Source organism: Oncorhynchus keta, chromosome 10 (genome assembly GCF_023373465.1).
Source record: "Oncorhynchus keta strain PuntledgeMale-10-30-2019 chromosome 10, Oket_V2, whole genome shotgun sequence".
Taxonomy (NCBI): Eukaryota; Metazoa; Chordata; class Actinopteri; order Salmoniformes; family Salmonidae; genus Oncorhynchus; species Oncorhynchus keta.
This window is the reverse complement of record NC_068430.1, coordinates 1407745-1433208: the sequence shown is the minus strand read 5'-3', so window position 1 is coordinate 1433208 and position 25464 is coordinate 1407745. Positions and strand designations below refer to the sequence as shown.

The window sequence follows — 25464 nt, the reverse complement described above, 5'->3', positions numbered from 1 at the left end:
TAGGAGAACCACTGAGGATGGTTCAATACAACATTACTGAGTTACTCCACAATACTAACCTAAATGACAGAGTTTAATCCATCTGTTGATAGGAGAACACTGAGGATGGATCATCATCATACAACACATTACTCCACAATACTAACCTAAATGACTGAGTTTAATGGCTGTTGATACAAGAACATTACTGAGGATGGATCATCAACATGGTACCACTCCATCTGTTCCAACAACTAATGACAGAGTTTAATCTGTGATAGGAGAACACTGAGGATGGATCATACAACACATTTGTACCAGTTATCTCCTCAATACTAACCTAAATCTGTTCCATGGAAAGAAGGAACTCTCCATCTGTTCCAGAATAAAAATATTCCAAAACATTACATCCTGTTTGTTCATACAAGGCACTACTGAGTACCATCCATCTGTTCAAAAAATGTTTCAATGTACCACTTCCATCTTTTTCTTCCTGAATAGGAACTCCATCTGTTCAATACAACACATTACTGAGTACCACTCTCCATCTGTTCAATACAACACATTACTGAGTACCACTCTCCATCTGTTCAATACAACACATTACTGAGTACCACTCTCCATCTGTTCCATACAACACATTACTGAGTACCACTCTCCATCTGTTCAATACAACACATTACTGAGTACCACTTCCATCTGTTCCATACAACACATTACTGAGTACCACTCTCCATCTGTTCCATACAACACATTACTGAGTACCACTCTCCATCTGTTCCATACAACACATTACTGAGTACCACTCTCCATCTGTTCAATACAACACATTACTGAGTACCACTCTCCATCTGTTCAATACAACACATTACTGAGTACCACTCTCCATCTGTTCAATACAACACATTACTGAGTACCACTCTCCATCTGTTCCATACAACACATTACTGAGTACCACTCTCCATCTGTTCCATACAACACATTACTGAGTACCACTCTCCATCTGTTCAATACAACACATTACTGAGTACCACTCTCCATCTGTTCCATACAACACATTACTGAGTACCACTCTCCATCTGTTCAATACAACACATTACTGAGTACCACTCTCCATCTGTTCCATACAACACATTACTGAGTACCACTCTCCATCTGTTCAATACAACACATTACTGAGTACCACTCTCCATCTGTTCAATACAACACATTACTGAGTACCACTCTCCATCTGTTCCATACAACACATTACTGAGTACCACTCTCCATCTGTTCAATACAACACATTACTGAGTACCACTCTCCATCTGTTCAATACAACACATTACTGAGTACCACTCTCCATCTGTTCAATACAACACATTACTGAGTACCACTCTCCATCTGTTCCATACAGCACATTACTGAGTATCACTCTCCAAAAAATGTAGAACTAGTAACATAGTCCTTGGTTCAATCCAGACCTGTCTGCCCTTGACCAGCACAAAAACATCCTGTGGCGTTCTGCATCAGCATCGAACAGCCCCCGTAATATGCAACTTTTCAGGGAAGTTAGGAACAAATGTACACAGGCATGCTAAGGCTAGCTTTTTCAAACAGAAATTTGCATCTTGTAGAACTACCTCAAAAAAGTTCTGAAACACTGTAAAGTCCATGGAGAATAAGAGCACCTCCTCCCAGCTGCCCACTGCACTGAAGATAGGAAACACTGTCACCACTGATAAATCCACTATAATTGAGAATTTCAGTAAGCATTTCTCTAAGGCTATGCTTTCCACCTGGCTACCCCTACCCCGGTCAACTGCCCGGCACCCTCCACAGAAACTCGCCAAAGCACCCACCATTTCTCCTTTACCCAAATCCAGATAGCTGATGTTCTGAAAGAGCTGCAAAATCTGGACCTCTACAAATCAGCCGGGCAAGACACTCTGGACCCTCTCTTTCTAAAATTATCTGCCGAAATTGTTGCAACCCCTATTACTAGCCTGTTCAACCTCTCTTTCGTGTCGTCTGAGATTCCCAAAGAATGGAAAGCTGCCACGGTCATCCCCCTCTTCAAAGGGGGAGACACACTAGACCCAAACTGCTACAGACCTATATCTATCCTACCCTGTCTTTCTAAGGTCTTCGAAAGCCAGGTTAACAAACAGATTACTGACCATTTCGAATCCCACCATACCTTCTCCGCTATCCGCTATGCAATCTGGTTTCAGAGCTGGTCATGGGTGCACCTCAGCCTCGCTCAAGGTCCTAAACGACATCATAACCGCAATCGATAAGACACATTACTGTGCAGCCGTCTTCATGGACCTGGCCAAGGCTTTCGCCACATCCTCATCGGCAGACTCGACAGCCTTGGATTCTCAAATGACTGCCTCGCCTGATTTACCAACTACTTCCCTGATAGAGTTCAGTGTGTCAAATCGGAGGGCCTGTTGTCCGGACCTCTGGCAGTCTCTATGGGGTGCCACAGGGTTCAATCCTCGGGCCGACTCTCTTCTCTGTATACATCAATGATGTCGCTCTTGCTGCTGGTGATTCTCTGATCCACCTCTACGCAGACGACACCATTCTGTATACTTCTGGCCCTTCTTTGGACACTGTGTTAACTAACCTCCAGACGAGGTTTTTTGTGGTCCTTCTGTAGCTCAGTTGGTAGAGCATGGCGCTTGTAACGCCAGGGTAGTGGGTTCGATTCCCGGGACCACCCATACGTAGAATGTATGCACACATAAGTCGCTTTGGATAAAAGCATCTGCTAAATGGCATATTACATATATTACATTACGAGCTTCAATGCCATACAACTCTCCTTCCGTGGTCTCCAACTGCTTTTAAATGCTAGTAAAACTAAATGCATGCTATTCAACCGATCACTGCCCGCACCTGCTCGCCTGTCCAGCATCACTACTCTGGACGGCTCTGACTTAGAATACGTGGACAACTACAAATACCTAGGTGTCTGGTTAGACTGTAAACTCTCCTTCCAGATTCACATTAAGCATCTCCAATCCTAAATTAAATCTAGAATCAGCTTCCTATATCGCAACAAAGCATCCTTCACTCATGCTGCCAAACATACCCTCGTAAAACTGACCATCCTACCGATCCTCGACTTCGGTGATGTCATCTATAAATAGCCTCCAACACTCTACTCAACAAACTGGATGCAGTCTATCACAGTGCCATCCGTTTTGTTACCAAAGCCCCATACACTACCCACCATTGCGACCTGAACGCCCTCGTTGGTTGGCCTTCACTTCATACTCATTTACATTTACATTTAAGTCATTTAGCAGACGCTCTTATCCAGAGCGACTTACAAATTACTCCTCGCCAAACCCACTGGCTCCAGGTTATCTACAAGTCTTTGCTAGGTAAAGCGCCACCTTATCTCAGCTCACTGGTCACCATAGCAGCACCCACTCGTAGCACGCGCTCCAGCAGGTATATTATACTGGTCACCCCCACAGCCAATTCCTCCTTCGGTCGCCTTTCCTTCCAGTTCCCTGCTGCCAATGACTGGAATGAACTGCAAAAATCTCTGAAGCTGGAGACTCATATCTCCCTCACTAGCTTGAAGCACCAGCTGTCAGAGCAGCTTACAGATCACTGCACCTGAACATAGCCCATCTGTAAACAGCCCATCTATCTACCTCATCCCCATACTGTATTTATTTATTTATTTTGCTCCTTTGCACACCAGTATCTCTACCTGCACATTCACCTCCTGCACATCTACCATTCCAGTGTTTAATTGCTATATTGTAATTACTTCGCCACCATGGCCTATTTATTTCCTTAACTTACCTCATTTGCACTCACTGTATGTAGACTTTCAGTTTTCTTTTGTTCTACTGTACTATTGACTGTATGTTTTGTTTGTTTCCATGAGTAACTCTGTTGTTTGTGTCAAACTACTTTGCTTTATCTTGGCCACAGTCACCGTTTTAAATGAGAACTTGTTCTCAACTAGCCTACCTGGTAAAATAAAGGTGAAATAAAATAAAAATAAATGTAATTTTCAATGCATTTCTAAAAACATGTTTTAGCTTTATTATTGTGGTGTATTGTGTGTAGAAGGGTGACAGAGAACAATCAATGTAATCCATTTTGAATTCAGGCTGAAACACAAACAAAATGTGGAATCAAGATTTGTAAAGGTATGGTCAAATCTATGTAAAGGTTTGTCAAGGCATACACATGTATATTTTTAGGTATATAAAGATATATTTATTTATAGGTATGTCAATATATATTTATAGGAATGTCAAGATATATTTATAGGAATGTCAATATATTTATAGGAATGTCAATATATATTTATAGGAATGTCAATATATTTATAGGAATGTCAATATATATTTATAGGAATGTCAATATATTTATAGGAATGTCAATATATATTTATAGGAATGCCAATATATATTTATAGGTATGTCAATATATATTTATAGGAATGTCAAAATATATTTATAGGTATGTCAATATATATTTATAGGAATGTCAATATATATTTATAGGTATGTCAATATATATTTATAGGTATGTCAATATATATTTATAGGAATGTCAATATATATTTATAGGAATGTCAATATATATTTATAGGTATGTCAATATATATTTATAGGAATGTCAATATATATTTATAGGAATGTCAATATATATTTATAGGTATGTCAAAATATATTTATAGGTATGTCAATATATATTTATAGGAATGTCAATATATATTTATAGGAATGTCAATATATATTTATAGGTATGTCAAAATATATTTATAGGTATGTCAATATATATTTATAGGAATGTCAATATATATTTATAGGTATGTCAATATATATTTATAGGTATGTCAATATATATTTATAGGAATGTCAATATATATTTTTAGGTATGTAAATATATATTTATAGGAATGTCAATATATATTTATAGGTATGTCAATATATATTTATAGGTATGTCAATATATATTTATAGGTATGTCAATATATATTTGTAGGAATGTCGAGGTAATATATAATAAATAATATATGCCATTTAGCTGACGCTTTTATCCAAAGCGACTTACAGTCATGTGTGCATACATTCTACGTATGGGTGGTCCCGAGGTATTCTTACCTGTCCCCAGACTAACTCTCCCAGTCCCAGGAAGGTACACCAGCCCCACTTCTCCAAATCCAGAGGAGTACAACTGAACGGCTTCCCTCCAAACTGTACGATCACAATCTGTAAACACAGATAGGAAACTACATTACGAATCTGCATGATACCTTAGCATCAACACAAACACAGTGCTTGAATTGGGCCGGAAATCCATATAGAGCTTAATACCTGCACCTCAAGTTTCCTACTGCACACAGGAACCCCCCACACACACACAGACACCGACAACCCACACACACACACACACACCCACAGACACCGACAACCACACACACACAGACACCGACAACCACACACACACAGACACACCCACAGACACCGACAACCACACACACACACAGACACACCCACAGACACCGACAACCACACACCCACAGACACCGACAACCACACACACACAGACACACCCACAGACACCGACAACCACACACCCACCGACAACACACACACACAGACACCGGCAACCACACACACACCGACAACCACACACACACAGACACCGACAACCACACACACACAGACACCGACAACCACACAGACACCGACAACCACACACCCACAGACACACCCACAGACACCGACAACCACACACCCACAGACACACCCACAGACACCGACAACCACACACCCACAGACACCGACAACCACACACACACAGACACACCCACAGACACCGATAACCACACACACACAGACACACCCACAGACACCGACAACCACACACCCACACACAGACACCGACAACCACACACCCACAGACACACCCACAGACACCGACAACCACACACACACACACACAGACACCGACAACCACACACACACAGACACACCCACCCACACACACACACAGACACCAACAACCACACACACACACACAGACACACCCACCCACCCACAGACACACAGACACACCACCCACACACACACACAGACACACACAGACACACCCACCCACACACACACACACACAGACACACCCACCCACACACACACACACACACACAGACACACCCACCCACACACACACACACACAGACACACCCACCCACACACACACACAGACACACACAACCACACAACCACACACACACAGACACACCCACCCACACACACACACACAGACACACACAGACACACCCACCCCACACACACACACACACAGACACACCCACCCACACACACACACAGACACACACAACCACACAACCACACAACCACACAGACACACACACACAGACACACACACAGACAGGGGGGAAATATAAAACACCCAAACCGATATCTAGAATTACATCCAGACGTGAAATAATTCCCTCTTTGCTCCCAGCCGTATGTTTTCAAGGCTTCAGTGATCAGCATCTGTTTTGGTCTCTTGTATTGGACTAAGTGTCAGGTCAGGAAAAGCTTCAGTAAGCTTCAAGTGCTAACCTTTGTCAGCGTCCCCAATGGAACCCTATTCTCTATGTTGTGCACTACTTTAGACCAGGACCCATAGGGAATAGGGTGCACTACTTTACACCAGGACCCATAGGGAATAGGGTGCACTACTTTACACCAGGACCCATAGGGAATGTTCCTACCTGGATGGAGAAGGTTCTTACCTGGATGGAGAAGGTTCTTACCTGGATGGAGAAGGTTCTTATCTGGATGGAGAAGGTTCTTACCTGGATGGAAAAGGTTCTTACCTGGATGGAGAAGGTTCCTACCTGGATGGAAAAAGTTCTTACCTGGATGGAAAAGGTTCTTACCTGGATGGAAAAGGTTCTTACCTGGATGGAGAAGGTTCTTACCTGGATGGAGAAGATTCTTACCTGGATGGAGAAGGTTCTTACCTGGATGGAGAAGGTTCTTACCTGGATGGAAAAGGTTCTTACCTGGATGGAAAAGGTTCTTACCTGGATGGAGAAGGTTCTTACCTGGATGGAAAAGGTTCTTACCTGGATAGAAAAGGTTCTTACCTGGATGGAAAAGGTTCTTACCTGGATGGAAAAGGTTCTTACCTGGATGGAGAAGGTTCTTACCTGGATGGAAAAGGTTCTTACCTGGATGGAGAAGGTTCTTACCTGGATGGAGAAGGTTCTTACCTGGATGGAAAAGGTTCTTACCTGGATGGAGAAGGTTCTTACCTGGATGGAAAAGGTTCTTAACCTGGATGGAAAAGGTTCTTACCTGGATGGAGAAGGTTCTTACCTGGATGGAAAAGGTTCTTACCTGGATGGAAAAGGTTCTTACCTGGATGGAGAAGGTTCTTACCTGGATGGAGAAGGTTCTTACCTGGATGGAGAAGGTTCTTACCTGGATGGAAAAGGTTCTTACCTGGATGGAGAAGGTTCTTACCTAGATGGAGAAGGTTCTTACCTGGATGGAGAAGGTTCTTACCTGGATGGAGAAGGTTCTTACCTGGATGGTGAATGTTCCTACCTGGATGGTGAATGTTCCTACCTGGATGGTGAATGTTCCTACCTGGATGGTGAATGTTCCTACCTGGATGGTGAATGTTCCTACCTGGATGGTGAATGTTCCTACCTGGATGGAGAAGGTTCCTACCTGGATGGAGAAGGTTCTTACCTGGATGGCGAAGGTTCCGAAGACGATGGAACAGAAGATGGGGTTCCTGAAGATTCCGTCGAAGACGTTCCTCTCTCCATGGATCTTCCTGGCGTTGATCTCATTAAAGAGCTGCATGAGGACGAAGGTGTTGAAAATGATGGTGTAGTGTTCTGACGGAGGGGAGTGGAGAGGAGCGTGACGACCACTGTCTATGTCAAAGATCTGCTCACCTGAGAGAGAGAAAAAGAGAAGGAAGAGATAGACAGAGAGAGAGAGAGAGAGAGAGAGAGAGAGAGAGAGAGAGAGAGAGAGAGAGAGAGAGAGAGAGAGAGAGAGAGAGAGAGAGAGAGATTTTAAGTTTGTAGGGGTTAAACCGGGCAAAACCGAACCATGAATTGCAGTTTCTCGCGGTCCATACACTACTTTCAGGGTGTAAAATCCTCAATTTTCCCATTTACAAGTGTCTACCTATACTTAAGATACTTTTGCTAAACTCTTAACACAGCAATACATCACACAATTAGACGAATACAAAATGTTCTGCTCAAAACCAAATTCTGTTCATTAAATTCCAATTCTACATTTCAAAATGCAAAACCGTGGCTTCCAATGTAAGCATTTTAGAAACGTGTTAATTGATATTCTGTGGAGAAAAAAAAACATGAATTGTGTTCATTTGTGTTAATGGTCCACAACAGATGGATGTTGTACTAATTGTGTTTAGAGTTTTAATAATGTGACTACAGGTTGGACAAAGGATGTTAGCGAGATTGTAAAAAAATGAAAGAGAGACCGAGGTGTTTCTTGTCCCGAAATCGCGCTTATCAGACAGGTTGAAGCCCGCTTGACAGAGACGCTAAGCTGCTAGCCATCAAGCTAACAAAGTTGGTACCAGATGAGTTTTGAGCCCTCGTTGTCTGGAGAAGTAAATGAACGGTTCCAGCGCTCTAGAAGCTCTATCTTTTACGTTGTTTCGGGACAAACCGGAAGACTCAGAGATCCAATGGGGCAATTGTTAACTTGCCGAGGATTATAGGTTTGAGGTGGCTTCACTGATGACACTGATCGCCAGCCTATGTAAGAAACCGGGGAAAATGCAGAGAGTAATGTGTACATTTTCTATGCCGGTGGCTGGACGGCGTTCACGCTTGTTGGATGCATCTCCGCCTTGTCGTTTATCGTTGCCCGGAGCTCCCACATCTGATAGTGGAGTAAAAAGGACTCAGCAAGAGAAGCAAGACAATCAACGGTCACCCATGGAAGCCGAAGACAGCGAAGCAGTCTTACACTCCCAGCAAGAGGCCCGGTACAAATAACTAATAGTTTCGCTGTCCTGGAGCCTGATCTTCCTGCACCCTAGTCACTGTTTCTGCCCCAGGAGCAACGGGCTTAAGTTATCCTGCCTCTCGACCGTCCATAAAGGGTTCTCTGAATCCTGAGAAGCGTGGGAGTCAGCGGATTTCCTCGTCCTTCTCGCCAGCCGTGATTCTGGACAGCTCCTTGGTAAGAAACATGACCGTTGCCGATGTCCCGGAGCTCGAGTAAATGACATCACTACGCTGCTCCCGAATGAACTACGTCAGGACATGGACATTGATTCTATCGTAGTCCGTGTGGGTTTTAATGACATTACGAAGGGCAGTTCTGAAAAGTTGATACTGGATATTAAAGAGTTGATTTTCTCTGCTAAACACTAACAAAATAGCCATCATATCTGGCCCTGTTCTCTGAATCGAATCGAACGTTCTTTCCATCTCTTCACGCCTGGCTACGGGATTATGGTGGTCCTTCTGTAGCTCAGTTGGTAGAGCATGGCGCTTGTAACGCCAGGGTAGTGGGTTCGATTCCCGGACCACCCATACGTAGAATGTATGCACACATGACTGTAAGTCGCTTTGGATAAAAGCGTCTGCTAAATGGCATATATTATTATTATTATATTATTATTATTATTATATTATTATTGCAGCTCAATGGGTGTAACATTTGTTGACAATTTTGATACATTCCGGAAACAAAACACTTTTTATAAAACCTGACCAAATTATGAAAGACAAGCATTGTAATTTTAAATCCCGTAAAGTTAGTGTGGAATATAGGTGAAATAATGATTGTTGTCTTTCAACAAAGACAAGCCACAGGGGTCTGACAACGTCGATGGGAAATGACTGAGGAGCGGACGATATTGCCACATCTTCAATTCAAGACTTCAAATACCTTCCATTTAAGACTACTAGAAAGACTGTGCCCTCAGGACTGGAGGGAAGCTAAAGTCATTCCGCGAATAAGAATAGTAAAGCCCCCTTTACAGGCTCAAAGAGCAGACCAATCAGACCAATCAGCCTGTTAATAACCCTTAGTAATCTTCTGGAAACAATGGTGGAAATAATGGTGGAAATAATGGTGGAAATAATGGTGTTTGACCAGCTACAATAATATAAAAAAATATGTTATTTTAACAAATAAACAAATAAACAACAGACTTTCAGCATGGAGGATATTCAACAATTAGGGCACTTACACAAATGTGAGAAATTGATGATAAAAATATTGTGGGGGCTGTTTTGTTAGACTTCAGTGCCGCTTTTGACAATATCGGTCATAGTCTGCTGCTGGCAAAACGTACAGTTGAAGTCGGAAGTTTACCTTAGCCAAATACATTTAAACTCAGTTTTTCACAGTTCCTGACATTTTAATCCTAGTAAAAATTCTCTGTTTTAGGTCAGTTAGGATCACCACTTTATTTTAAGAATGTGAAATGTCAGAATAATAGTAGAGAGTGATTTATTTCAGCTTTAATTTCTTTCATCACATTCCCAGTGGGTCAGAAGTTTACATACACTCAATTAGTATTTGGTAGCATTACCTTTAAATTGTTTAACTTGGGTCAAACGTTTCAGGTAGCCTTCCACAAGCTTCCCACAATAAGTTGGGTGAATTTTGTCACATTCGTTCTGACAGAGCTGTTGTAACTGAGTCAGGTTTGAAGGCCTCCTTGCTCGCACACGCTTTTTCAGTTCTGCCCACAAGTTTTCTATAGGATTGAGGTCAGGGCTTTGTGATGGTCACTCCAATATCTTGACTTTGTTGTCATTAAGCCATTTTTCCACAACTTTGGAAGTATGCTTGGGGTCATTAGCCATTTGGAAGACCCATTTGCGACCAAGCTTTAACTTCCGGACTCATGTCTTGAGATGTTGCTTCAATATATCCACATAATTGTCCTTCCTCATGATGCCATTTATTTTGTGAAGTGCACCAGTCCCTCCTGTAGCAAAGCGCCGCCCGCAACATGATGCTACAACGCTACAATGTGCGTCATGGTTGGGATGGTGTTCTTCTGCTTGCAAGCCTCCCCCTTTTTCCTCCAAACATAACGATGGTCATTATTCTATTTTTGTTTCATCAGACCAGAGGACATTTCTCCAAAAAGTACAATCTTTGTCCCCATGTGCAGTTGCAAACTGTAGTCTGGCTTTTTTTATGGTGGTTTTGGAGCAGTGGCTTCTTCCTTGCTGAGCGGCCTTTCAGGTTATGTCGATATTGGACTCGTTTTACTGTGGATGTAGATACTTTTGTACCTGTTTCCTCCAGCATCTTCACAAGGTCCTTTGCTGTTGTTCTGGGATTGATTTGCACATTTCGCACCAAAGTACGTTCATCTCTAGGAGACAGAACGCGTCTCCTTCCCGAGTGGTATGATGGCTGCCTGGTCCCAACAAGGCAGGTCCTACAGGCCCTAGTTTCTACCTTCATAACAACACTATCAACAAGGCAGGTCCTACAGGCCCTAGTTTCTACCTTCTTAACAACACTATCAACAAGGCAGGTCCTACAGGCCCTAGTTTCTGGCACCTTCGCTGACAACACTATCAACCCAGGTCCTACAGGCCAAGTTTCTACCTTCTTAACAACACTAGGTCAACAAGGCAGGTCCTACAGGCCCTAGTTTCTACCTTCTTAACAACACTATCACCCCACAAGACATGCAGGTCTGTTTGAAATACAGGCCCAGTTTCTGACACCTTCATAACAACCCAACAAGGCAGGTCCATACAGGCCCAGAGGTCTTTCTACCTTCTGAACAGCGCTGCCACCCTGTTTGAACACTATCAACAAGGCAGGTCCTACAGGCCCTAGTTTCTACCTTCTTAACAACACTATCAACAAGGCAGGTCCTACAAGACATGCCACCCCTAGTTTGTTGCAAATACTGTTCAGTCGTGTGGTCAGGTGCTGAAAAAAGTAACTTAGGAAATACCCCACAAGACATGCCACCAATTGGCTCAGAACAGGACAGCACGGCTGGTTCAGAACAGGGCAACACGGCTGGTTCATGCCAGCCGGTCTGGTTCAGAACAGGGCACACGGCTGGTTCAGAACAGGACAGCACGGCTGGTTCAGAAAAGGGCACAGCACGGCTGGTTCAGAACAGACAGCACCGGTCTGTTTGTTGGCACACAGCGCTGAACAGGGCACCCACAGGACCACGGCTGGTTCAGAACAGGACATGCCACGGCTGGTTCAGAACAGGACAGCACGGCTGGTTCAGAACAGGGCCCCACACGGCTGGTTCAGAACACATGCACGGCTGGTTCAGAACAGGACAGCACGGCTGGTTCAGAACAGGACACAGCACGGCTGGCCCTTGGATATCAACAGGGAGCTATTATTAAAAATACCCATGTCAATCTCTCCTGGCTCAAAGTGGATGCCACCAGAGAGATTGTCTTCATCATTGCTTGTATTTATGAAGGTATTGACATGTTGACAGCGCTGACACCCACCCATACCCCACAAGACATGCAGAGGTCTGTTTGAAATACTGGCAAACAGCGCTGACACCCACCCATACCCCACAAGACATGCCACCAGAGGTCTGTTTGAAATACTGGCACACAGCGCTGACACCCACCCATACCCCACAAGACATGCCACCAGAGGTCTGTTTGAAATACTGGCACACAGCGCTGACACCCACCCATACCCCACAAGACATGCCACCAGAGGTCTGTTTGAAATACTGGCGCACAAGCTCTGACACCCACCCATACCCCACAAGACATGCCACCATTGGTCTGTTTGAAATACTGGCACACAGCGCTGACACCCACCCATACCCCACAAGACATGCCACCAGAGGTCTGTTTGAAATACTGGCACACAGCGCTGACACCCACCCATACCCCACAAGACATGCCACCAGAGGTCTGTTTGAAATACTGGCACACAGCTCTGACACCCCCCCATACCCCACAAGACATGCCACCATGGGTCTGTTTGAAATACTGGCACACAGCGCTGACACCCACCCATACCCCACAAGACATGCCACCAGAGGTCTGTTTGAAATACTGGCACACAGCGCTGACACCCACCCATACCCCACAAGACATGCCACCAGAGGTCTGTTTGAAATACTGGCACACAGCGCTGACACCCACCCATACCCCACAAGACATGCCACCAGAGGTCTGTTTGAAATACTGGCACACAGCGCTGACACCCACCCATACCCCACAAGACATGCCACCAGAGGTCTGTTTGAAATACTGGCACACAGCGCTGACACCCACCCATACCCCACAAGACATGCCACCAGAGGTCTGTTTGAAATACTGGCACATACCCCACAAGACAGCAGAGGTCTGTTTGAAATACTGACACCCACCCATACCCCACAAGACATGCCACCAGAGGTCTGTTTGAAATACTGGCACACAGCTCTGACACCCACCCATACCCCACAAGACATGCCACCATTGGTCTGTTTGAAATACTGGCACACAGCGCTGACACCCACCCATACCCCACAAGACATGCCACCAGAGGTCTGTTTGAAATACTGGCACACAGCGCTGACACCCACCCATACCCCACAAGACATGCCACCAGAGGTCTGTTTGAAATACTGGCACACAGCTCTGACACCCACCCATACCCCACAAGACATGCCACCATTGGTCTGTTTGAAATACTGGCACACAGCGCTGACACCCACCCATACCCCACAAGACATGCCACCAGAGGTCTGTTTGAAATACTGGCACACAGCGCTGACACCCACCCATACCCCACAAGACATGCCACCAGAGGTCTGTTTGAAATACTGGCACACAGCGCTGACACCCACCCATACCCCACAAGACATGCCACCAGAGGTCTGTTTGAAATACTGGCACACAGCGCTGACACCCACCCATACCCCACAAGACATGCCACCAGAGGTCTGTTTGAAAGAGGTCTGTTTGAAATACTGGCACACAGCGCTGACACCCACCCATACCCCACAAGACATGCCACCAGAGGTCTGTTTGAAATACTGGCACACAGCGCTGACACCCACCCATACCCCACAAGACATGCCACCAGAGGTCTGTTTGAAATACTGGCACACAGCGCTGACACCCACCCATACCCCACAAGACATGCCACCAGAGGTCTGTTTGAAATACTGGCACACAGCGCTGACACCCACCCATACCCCACAAGACATGCCACCAGAGGTCTGTTTGAAATACTGGCACACAGCGCTGACACCCACCCATACCCCACAAGACATGCCACCAGAGGTCTGTTTGAACATACACAAGGCACACAGAGCGCTGACACCCACCCATACCCCACAAGACATGCCACCAGAGGTCTGTTTGAAAATACTGGCACACAAACTGACACACCCATACCCCCAAGACATGCCACCAGAGGTCTGTTTGAAATACTGGCACCAGCGCTGAACACATACCCCACAAGACATGCCACCAGAGGTCTGTTTGAAATACTGGCACACAGCGCTGACACCCACCCATACCAGAACACAAGACATGCCACCAGAGGTCTGTTTGAAATACTGGCACACAGCGCTGACACCCACCCATACCCCACAAGACATGCCACCAGAGGTCTGTTTGAAATACAGCACACAGCGCTGACACACCCATACCCCACAAGCATGCCACCAGAGGTCTGTTTGAAATACTACACCCTGACACCCAGAACCCACAAGACATGCCACCAGAGGTCTGTTTGAAATACTGGCACACAGCTGTGGTCTGACACCCACCCATACCCCACAAGACATGCCACCAGAGGTCTGTTTGAAATACTGGCACACAGCTGTGGCTGACACCCACCCAGACCCCACAAGACATGCCACCAGAGGTCTGTTTGAAATACTGGCACATAAACAGCTGTGGTCTGATGTCTAACCTGACACCCACCCAGAACCCACAAGACATGCCACCAGAGGTCTGTTTGAAATACTGGCACACAGCTGTGGCTGACACCCACCCATACCCCACAAGACATGCCACCAGAGGTCTGTTTGAAATACTGAACACACAGCTGTGGACTAGATGTCTAACCCATACCCCACATAGACATGCCACCAGAGGTCTGTTTTGAACACCCATACCCCACAAAATAGGCTGGACTACATGTCTGACACCCAGATACCCCACAAGACATGCCACCAGAGGTCTGTTTGAAATAGATTCCAGAACACATAAACAGCTGTGGACCAGATGTCTGTTTGAAACCCAGAACACATAAGACATGCCACCAGAGGTCTGTTTGAAATACTAGATTCCAGAACACATAAACAGCATGTGGTCTAGATGTCTAACCTTTACCCATACCCCACAAGACATGCCACCAGAGCTGTCTGTCTAACCTTTTTGACACATAAACTAGCTGTGGTCAGAAATGCTGACACCCAGATACCCACAAGACATGCCAGCAGAGGTCTGATGAAATACTGGCAACCTTTAGACACCAGAACACATAAACTAGCATGCCACCAGAGGTCTGTTTGAAATACTGGCACATAAACTAGCTGTGGTCTGACACCCACCCACACATAAACATGCCACCAGTGGTCTGCACACCTTACATTCCAGAACACACAAAATAGCAGTGGTCTGTTTAGATGTCACACCTTTAGACCCAGAACCCACAAGACATGCCACCAGATGTCTGTTTGAATTACAGAACACATAAACTAGCGCTGACACCCATTCCAGAACACATAAACTAGCTGTGGTCTAGATGTCCCATACCCCACAAGACATGCCACCAGAGGTCTGTTTGAATTACTGAACACATAAACTAGCTGTGGTCTGACACCCACCCATACCCCACAAGACATGCTACCAGAGGTCTGATTTAACCTTTAATTCCAGAACACATAAACTAGCTGTGGTCTAGATGTCTAACCTTTACCCCACAAGACATGCCAGCAGAGGTCTGATGTCTAACCTTTAGATTCCAGAACACATAAACTAGCTGTGGTCTAGATGTCTAACCTTTAGATTCCAGAACACATAAACTAGCTGTGGACTAGATGTCTAACCTTTAGATTCCAGAACACATAAACTAGCTGTGGTCTAGATGTCTAACCTTTAGATTCCAGAACACATAAACTAGCTGTGGACTAGATGAACCTTTAGATTCCAGAACACATAAACTAGCTGTGGTCTAGATGTCTAAGCTTTAGATTCCAGAACACATAAACAGCTTTAGACATGAACACACCAGATGTCTAACCTTTAGATTCCAGAACACATGAAAACTAGCTGTGGTCTAGATGTCTAACCTTTAGATTCCAGAACACATAAACTAGAGGTCTGTGGTCTAGATGTCTAACCTGTTTAGATTCCAGAACACATAAACTAGCTGTGGACTAGATGTCTAACCTTTAGATTCCAGAACACACATAAACTAGCTGTGGTCTAGATGTCTAACCTTTAGATTCCAGAACACATAAACTAGCTGTGGTCTAGATGTCTAACCTTTAGATTCCAGAACACATAAACTAGCTGTGGTCTAGATGTCTAACCTTTAGATTCCAGAACACATAAACTAGCTGTGGTCTAGATGTCTAACCTTTAGATTCCAGAACACATAAACTAGCTGTGGTCTAGATGTCTAACCTTTAGATTCCAGAACACATAAACTAGCTGTGGTCTAGATGTCTAACCTTTAGATTCCAGAACACATAAACTAGCTGTGGTCTAGATGTCTAACCTTTAGATTCCAGAACACATAAACTAGCTGTGGTCTAGATGTCTAACCTTTAGATTCCAGAACACATAAACTAGCTGTGGTCTAGATGTCTAACCTTTAGATTCCAGAACACATAAACTAGCTGTGGTCTAGATGTCTAACCTTTAGATTCCAGAACACATAAACTAGCTGTGGTCTAGATGTCGAACCTTTAGATTCCAGAACACATAAACTAGCTGTGGTCTAGATGTCTAACCTTTAGATTCCAGAACACATAAACTAGCTGTGGTCTAGATGTCTAACCTTTAGATTCCAGAACACATAAACTAGCTGTGGTCTAGATGTCTAACCTTTAGATTCCAGAACACATAAACTAGCTGTGGTCTAGATGTCTAACCTTTAGATTCCAGAACACATAAACTAGCTGTGGTCTAGATGTCTAACCTTTAGATTCCAGAACACATAAACTAGCTGTGGTCTAGATGTCTAACCTTTAGATTCCAGAACACATAAACTAGCTGTGGTCTAGATCCAGAACACATCTAACCTTTAGATTCCAGAACACATAAACTAGCTGTGGTCTAGATGTCTAACCTTTAGATTCCAGAACACATAAACTAGCTGTGGTCTAGATGTAAACTAGCTGTGGTCTAGATGTCTAACCTTTAGATTCCAGAACACATAAACTAGCTGTGGTCTAGATGTCTAACCTTTAGATTCCAGAACACATAAACTAGCTGTGGTCTAGATGTCTAACCTTTAGATTCCAGAACACATAAACTAGCTGTGGTCTAGATGTCTAACCTTTAGATTCCAGAACACATAAACTAGCTGTGGTCTAGATGTCTAACCTTTAGATTCCAGAACACATAAACTAGCTGTGGTCTAGATGTCTAACCTTTAGATTCCAGAACACATAAACTAGCTGTGGTCTAGATGTCTAACCTTTAGATTCCAGAACACATAAACTAGCTGTGGTCTAGATGTCTAACCTTTAGATTCCAGAACACATAAACTAGCTGTGGTCTAGATGTCTAACCTTTAGATTCCAGAACACATAAACTAGCTGTGGTCTAGATGTCTAACCTTTAGATTCCAGAACACATAAACTAGCTGTGGTCTAGATGTCTAACCTTTAGATTCCAGAACACATAAACTAGCTGTGGTCTAGATGTCTAACCTTTAGATTCCAGAACACATAAACTAGCTGTGGTCTAGATGTCTAACCTTTAGATTCCAGAACACATAAACTAGCTGTGGTCTAGATGTCTAACCTTTAGATTCCAGAACACATAAACTAGCTGTGGTCTAGATGTCTAACCTTTAGATTCCAGAACACATAAACTAGCTGTGGTCTAGATGTCTAACCTTTAGATTCCAGAACACATAAACTAGCTGTGGTCTAGATGTCTAACCTTTAGATTCCAGAACACATAAACTAGCTGTGGTCTAGATGTCTAACCTTTAGATTCCAGAACACATAAACTAGCTGTGGTCTAGATGTCTAACCTTTAGATTCCAGAACACATAAACTAGCTGTGGTCTAGATGTCTAACCTTTAGATTCCAGAACACATAAACTAGCTGTGGTCTAGATGTCTAACCTTTAGATTCCAGAACACATAAACTAGCTGTGGTCTAGATGTCTAACCTTTAGATTCCAGAACACATAAACTAGCTGTGGTCTAGATGTCTAACCTTTAGATTCCAGAACACATAAACTAGCTGTGGTCTAGATGTCTAACCTTTAGATTCCAGAACACATAAACTAGCTGTGGACTAGATGTCTAACCTTTAGATTCCAGAACACATAAACTAGCTGTGGTCTAGATGTCTAACCTTTAGATTCCAGAACACATAAACTAGCTGTGGTCTAGATGTCTAACCTTTAGATTCCAGAACACATAAACTAGCTGTGGTCTAGATGTCTAACCTTTAGATTCCAGAACACATAAACTAGCTGTGGTCTAGATGTCTAACCTTTAGATTCCAGAACACATAAACTAGCTGTGGTCTAGATGTCTAACCTTTAGATTCCAGAACACATAAACTAGCTGTGGTCTAGATGTCTAACCTTTAGATTCCAGAACACATAAACTAGCTGTGGTCTAGATGTCTAACCTTTAGATTCCAGAACACATAAACTAGCTGTGGTCTAGATGTCTAACCTTTAGATTCCAGAACACATAAACTAGCTGTGGTCTAGATGTCTAACCTTTAGATTCCAGAACACATAAACTAGCTGTGGTCTAGATGTCTAACCTTTAGATTCCAGAACACATAAACTAGCTGTGGTCTAGATGTCTAACCTTTAGATTCCAGAACACATAAACTAGCTGTGGTCTAGATGTCTAACCTTTAGATTCCAGAACACATAAACTAGCTGTGGACTAGATGTCTAACCTTTAGATTCCAGAACACATAAACTAGCTGTGGACTAGATGTCTAACCTTTAGATTCCAGAACACATAAACTAGCTGTGGACTAGATGTCTAACCTTTAGATTCCAGAACACATAAACTAGCTGTGGTCTAGATGTCTAACCTTTAGATTCCAGAACACATAAACTAGCTGTGGTCTAGATGTCTAACCTTTAGATTCCAGAACACATAAACTAGCTGTGGACTAGATGTCTAACCTTTAGATTCCAGAACACATAAACTAGCTGTGGTCTAGATGTCTAACCTTTAGATTCCAGAACACATAAACTAGCTGTGGTCTAGATGTCTAACCTTTAGATTCCAGAACACATAAACTAGCTGTGGTCTAGATGTCTAACCTTTAGATTCCAGAACACATAAACTAGCTGTGGACTAGATGTCTAACCTTTAGATTCCAGAACACATAAACTAGCTGTGGTCTAGATGTCTAACCTTTAGATTCCAGAACACATAAACTAGCTGTGGTCTAGATGTCTAACCTTTAGATTCCAGAACACATAAACCGAGTTCCAATCTGGCCCACTGTTATTCCAGCACACCATCTCCTTAGTCCACCCTCTCTCTCTCTACTGTCCAATAAATATCCAATAGGAGAGGACTGATAAAAGATAATGACGTACCGACGAACAGCAGGGAGAAGATGATGACCAGCTGATAGATGCCGTGTCCCAGGATGTTCTTGGTCATGGTGCTGGAGATCAGCGGTTTGTTGCGTCCGTACGGCTTCCTCATCAGCAGGGCCTCGGTGGGGGGCTCCGTCGCCAGGGCCAGGGACGCAAAGGTGTCCCAGGGAGAATCCTACAGGGAACATACAGGGTGGTAAACATTAGAGACTACAGATGAAACAACTGGACTTCACCCACAGCATCTGGACCGCCTTCAGGGGAGAATCCTACAGGGAACATACAGGGTGGTAAACATTAGAGACTACAGATGAAACAACTGGACTGTCATCGGGGGAGAATCCTACAGGGAACATACAGGGTGGTTAACATTAGAGACTACAGATGAAACAACTGGACTGTCATCAGGGGAGAATCCTACAGGGAACATACAGAGATCGTCTTCAGGACACAGTTCTGCCGGAGAACACATTAGATACCAGCATCAACTTCAGATCCCGGTGGTTCATACTTATACTATGGATGTGTTTCTACAAATACAGCTTCCGATCCCAGTGGTTCATAGTTATAGTATGTTTCTAAAATGGCACAAAGACAAACAGGTTTGGTTTCTATTTCACAGGATCGATTAAAACTCTTAACTCCAGCTCCAGTGTCACAGTCATCACCAACCAATGGAATGGCACGCTAAAATGTGTTGCTTCAAAGGGGGTACAATGCAGGGATGTCCCCTCTCACCCTCACTGTTCATTCTGATTACACTGGCGAGCATGACCTGTGTGATGCAGGCCCCAGTGAAGGCCACTATGACAGTGTGTTTGTTACCTGTGTGTGTGTGTTTGTTACCTGTGTGATGCAGGCCCCAGTGAAGGTGTTGACAGTCAGCTGTGTGTTTGTGTGTGTGTGTGTGTGTGTGTGTGTTACCTGTGTGATGCAGGTGTGAAGGTGACAGCCACCACGTTGACAGTCAGCTGTTGTTACCTGTGTGTGTGTGTGTGTGTGTGTGTGTGTGTGTGTGTGTGTGTGTGTGTGTTTGTTTGTTACCTGTGTGTGTGAAGGCCACTATGACAGCCACCACGTTGACAGTCAGCTTTGTTACCTGTGTGTGTGTGTGTGTGTGTGTGTGTGTGTGTGTGTGTGTGTGTGTGTGTGTGTGTGTGTGTGTGTTTGTTACCTGTGATGCAGGCCCCAGTGAAGGCCACTATAACAGCCACCATGACACAGCCACCACGTTGACAGTCAGCTGTTGACAACTGAACTGGAGGAACTTGGAGATGCTGTCGTAGACGTTCCTCCCCACATCACAGCCTTCACTATGCTGCTGAAGTTATCGTCCGTTAATATGATGTCAGACGCCTCCTTGGCCACGTCTGTACCGGCTATACCCTGCAGAGAGAAGAGGTATGGTTTAATACCGAACCCTGCAGAGAGAAGAGGTATGGTTTAATACCGGCTGAACCCTGCAGAGAGAAGAAGAGCTGAACCCTGCAGAGATGGTATGGTTTAATACCGGCTGAACCCTGCAGAGAGAAGAGGTATGGTTTAATACCGGCTGAACCCTGCAGAGAGAAGAGGTATGGTTTAATACCGGCTGAACCCTGCAGAGAGAGAGGATTGGTTTAATACTGGCTGAACCCTGGAGAGAGAAGAGGTATGGTTTAATACTGGCTGAACCCTGCAGAGAGAGAGGATTGGTTTAATACTGGCTGAACCCTGCAGAGAGAAGAGGTATGGTTTAATACCGGCTGAACCCTGCAGAGAGAGAAGAGGTATGGTTTAATACCGGCTGAACCCTGCAGAGAGAGAAGAGGTATGGTTTAATACTGGCTGAACCCTGGAGAGAGAGAAGAGGTATGGTTTAATACCTGCTGAACCCTGCAGAGATAGAAGAGGTATGGTTTAATACTGGCTGAACCCTGCAGAGAGAAGAGGTATGGTTTAATACCGGCTGAACCCTGCAGAGAGAAGAGGTATGGTTTAATACTGGCTGAACCCTGCAGAGAGAAGACTTATGGTTTAATACCGGCTGAACCCTGCAGAGAGAAGAGGTATGGGCTGAACCCTGCAGAGAGAGAAAAGGTATGGTTTAGAGGTATGGTTTAACCGGCTGAACCCTGCAGAGAGAAGAGGTATGGTTTAATACCGGCTGAACCCTGCAGAGAGAAGAGGTATGGTTTAATACCGGCTGAACCCTGGAGAAGAGAGAAGGGGTATGGTTTAATGAACCCTGCAGAGAGAAGGGGTATGGGCTGAACCCTGCAGAGAGAGAAGAGGTATGGTTTAATACTGGCTGAACCCTGCAGAGAGAGAAGAGGTATGGTTTAATACTGGCTGAACCCTGGAGAGAGAGAAGGGGTATGGTTTAATACTGGCTGAACCCTGCAGAGCAGAGAGAAGAGGTATGGTTTAATACCGGCTGAACCCTGCAGAGAGAGAAGAGGTATGGTTTAATACTGGCTGAACCCTGCAGACTGGCTGAGAGAAGAGGTATGGTTTAATACTGGCTGAACCCTGCAGAGAGAAGAGGTATGGTTTAATACCGGCTGAACCCTGCAGAGAGAAGAGGTATGGTTTAATACCGGCTGAACCCTGCAGAGAGAAGAGGTATGGTTTAATACCGGCTGAACCCTGCAGAGAGAGAAGAGGTATGGTTTAATACCGGCTGAACCCTGCAGAGAGAAGAGGTATGGTTTAATACCGGCTGAACCCTGCAGAGAGAAGAGGTATGGTTTATTCAAATAGTTGGGAAATATTTAATTAGTAGGATTAGGCTTTGAGCTGTTTGTTTCACAATGGCATGGAAGGTTTTAAAAAAACCCTCTGACACCTGAAACCCCACCTCTTCAAGGAATACCTAGGATAGGATAAGGTTTAATCCTTCTCTGAACCCCCTTTAAGATTTAGATGCACTATTGTAAAGTGACTGTTCCACTGAAGATGTCATAAGGTGAATGCTGAACCAGAGAGAGAGGTATGGTTTAATTTGTAATGGTTTAATACTGGCTGAACCCTGGTATGGTTTAAGAGCGTCTGAACCCTGCAGAGAGAAAATGGACTTAAATGTAAATGTAAATGTCCCAGCTATAACATGTAGTGTTGTTTTCTGGATAACAGCGTCTGCTAAATGACTTAAATGTAAATGTCTGTTCCTCCAAGATTCCTTGTCTGATCAGGAAACAGCAAAAGAGCAGAAACCATCTGCTATTGAAGAGAGAGAACAAACAACAACAGACCGTTAGTGCTGTTTTGGAGAAACGTAAACATGTCTACATTGTTCCCCAACATCTGTAAATATATTTATTAATTAATATATCTTTAATAAATAGGAAGATAATGTAGACATTTACTGCACTGCTGTGTACTGTCTGACTCTGCCCTCTGCTCCTCTGTACATCACAAAGTAATCACTATCGACGACGGCTGTGATTCGGCAGTCATAGAAGATACTATCACAATATCACCTAAGTACGAATATTTAGTCATTCGTTATTCTGATTTGGGGAAATAAAAGTGTGCAAACTCATCCCAAAAATGTAAATATAGTTACAGATATGGAGATTCAGATAACGGAATAGTTATTAGCTATTCCTTATTTTATATGTGAATCTAGCACCATCATATTGTACTGTATGTGCATTGCAGTGATCTGAAAAGTAATGTCACAGTATTTCCGATTGTGTTTATCCCATCTGTCCACTAGGGGGCAGTCCTGTTCCACTGTATCTAAAGCAGGGCCGGTTGGGGTTACAGAGTAGTGGTGAGGATGCTGCTTGGGTTATACCAGGACATTTCAAGGTTACTAACAATGGGTCCATTCCACAGTGAGTCATAGTAGTTGTAGCTAGCTGTGATGCTACATGAATCATAGTAGTTGTAGCTAGCTGTGATGCTACATGAATCATAGTAGTTGTAGTTAGCTGTAATGCTACATGAATCATAGTAGTTGTAGCTAGCTGTAATGCTACATCTGTCATAGTAGTTGTAGTTAGCTGTAATGCTACATCTGTCATAGTAGTTGTAGTTAGCTGTAATGCTACATGAATCATAGTAATTGTAGCTAGCTGTAATGCTACAGTTGTCATAGTAGTTGAGGCTAGCTGTGATGCTACATGAATCATAGTAGTTGTAGTTAGCTGTAATGCTACATGAATCATAGTAGTTGTAGCTAGCTGTAATGCTACATCTGTCATAGTAGTTGTATTTGGCTGTAATGCTACATGAATCATAGTAGTTGTAGCTAGCTGTAATGCTACAGTTGTCATAGTAGTTGAGGCTAGCTGTGATGCTACATGAATCATAGTAGTTGTAGTTAGCTGTAATGCTACATGAATCATAGTAGTTGTAGCTAGCTGTAATGCTACATGAATCATAGTAGTTGTAGTTAGTTGTAATGCTACATTAATCATAGTAGTTGTAGCTAGCTGTAATGCTACATCTGTCATAGTAGTTGTAGCTAGCTAAGTGTCAATACTGATAGGAACAGATTTCTTCATTCAATTTTTACGTTAACATTAGAAGTACTCCACAATACTGATGACAGATCAGCTACTTGAGAGTTACTATCACCTATGGTGTTGGTGTGGGGGCTGTGCTTTGGCAAAGTGGGTGGGGTTATATCCTTCCTGTTTGGCCCTGTCCGGGGGTGTCATCGGATGGGGCCACAGTGTCTCCTGACCCCTCCTGTCTCAGCCTCCAGTATTTATGCTGCAGTAGTTTATGTGTTGGGGGGCTAGGGTCAGTTTGTTATATCTGGAGTACTTCTCCTGTCCTATTCGGTGTGTGTGAATTTAAGTGTGCTCTCTCTAATTCTCTCTTTCTCTTTTTCTTTCTTTCTCTCTCTCTCTCTCTCGAGGACCTGAGCCCTATGACCATGCCTCAGGACTACCTGACATGATGACTCCTTGCTGTCCCCAGTCCACCTGGCCGTGCTGTTGCTCCAGTTTCAACTGTTCTGCCTGCGGCTATGGAATCCTGACCTGTTCACCGGACGTGCTACCTGTCCCAGACCTGCTGTTTTCAACTCTCTAGAGACAGCAGGAGCGGTAGAGATACTCTTAATGATCGGCTATGTAAAGCCAACTGATATTTACTCCTGAGGTGCTGACTTGCTGCACCCTCGACAACTACTGTGATTATTATTATTTGACCCTGCTGGTCATCTATGAACATTTTAACATCTTGGCCATGTTCTGTTATAATCTCCACCCGGCACAGCCAGAAGAGGACTGGCCACCTCACATAGCCTGGTTCCTCTCTAGGTTTCTTCCTAGGTTTTGGCCTTTCTACACCTGCTTTGCTTGCTGTTTGGGGTTTTAGGCTGAGTTTCTGTACAGCACTTTGAGATATCAGCTGATGTAAGAAGGTCTATATAAATACATTTGATTGATTGATTGATTCTTGTGGTGTGCTGTGGTGTGGTGGTGTTGTGGTGTGGTGTGTTGTTGGGGTTGGGGTGTGGTGTGTTGTTGTGGGTGTTGGGGTGTTGTGGGGTGTTGTGGTGTGTTGGGGTGTTGTGGGGTGTTGTGGTGTGTTGGGGTGTTGGGGTGTTGTTGGGGTGTTGTGGTGTGTTGGGGTGTTGTGGTGTGTTGTGGTGTGTTGGGGTGTTGGTGTGTTGGGGTGTTGTGGTGTGTTGTGGTGTGTGGGGTGTTGTGGTGTGGGTGTTGTGGTGTGTTGTGGTGTGTTATGGTGTGCTGTGTTG

General features: G+C 44.1%; 1 protein-coding gene across 1 annotated transcript in view; it reads right to left on the bottom strand.

Moving 5' to 3' along the window:
* Positions 1 to 25464, bottom strand: part of LOC118381902 (plasma membrane calcium-transporting ATPase 2-like) — a 238561-nt gene that overhangs the window by 29425 nt on the left and 183672 nt on the right. Inside the window, 7 exon segments of the mRNA XM_052526180.1 lie at positions 5106 to 5213; positions 7719 to 7930; positions 19764 to 19940; positions 19999 to 20035; positions 20542 to 20579; positions 20991 to 21059; positions 21062 to 21152. Coding sequence (XP_052382140.1) covers positions 5106 to 5213; positions 7719 to 7930; positions 19764 to 19940; positions 19999 to 20035; positions 20542 to 20579; positions 20991 to 21059; positions 21062 to 21152 — 732 coding nt within the window.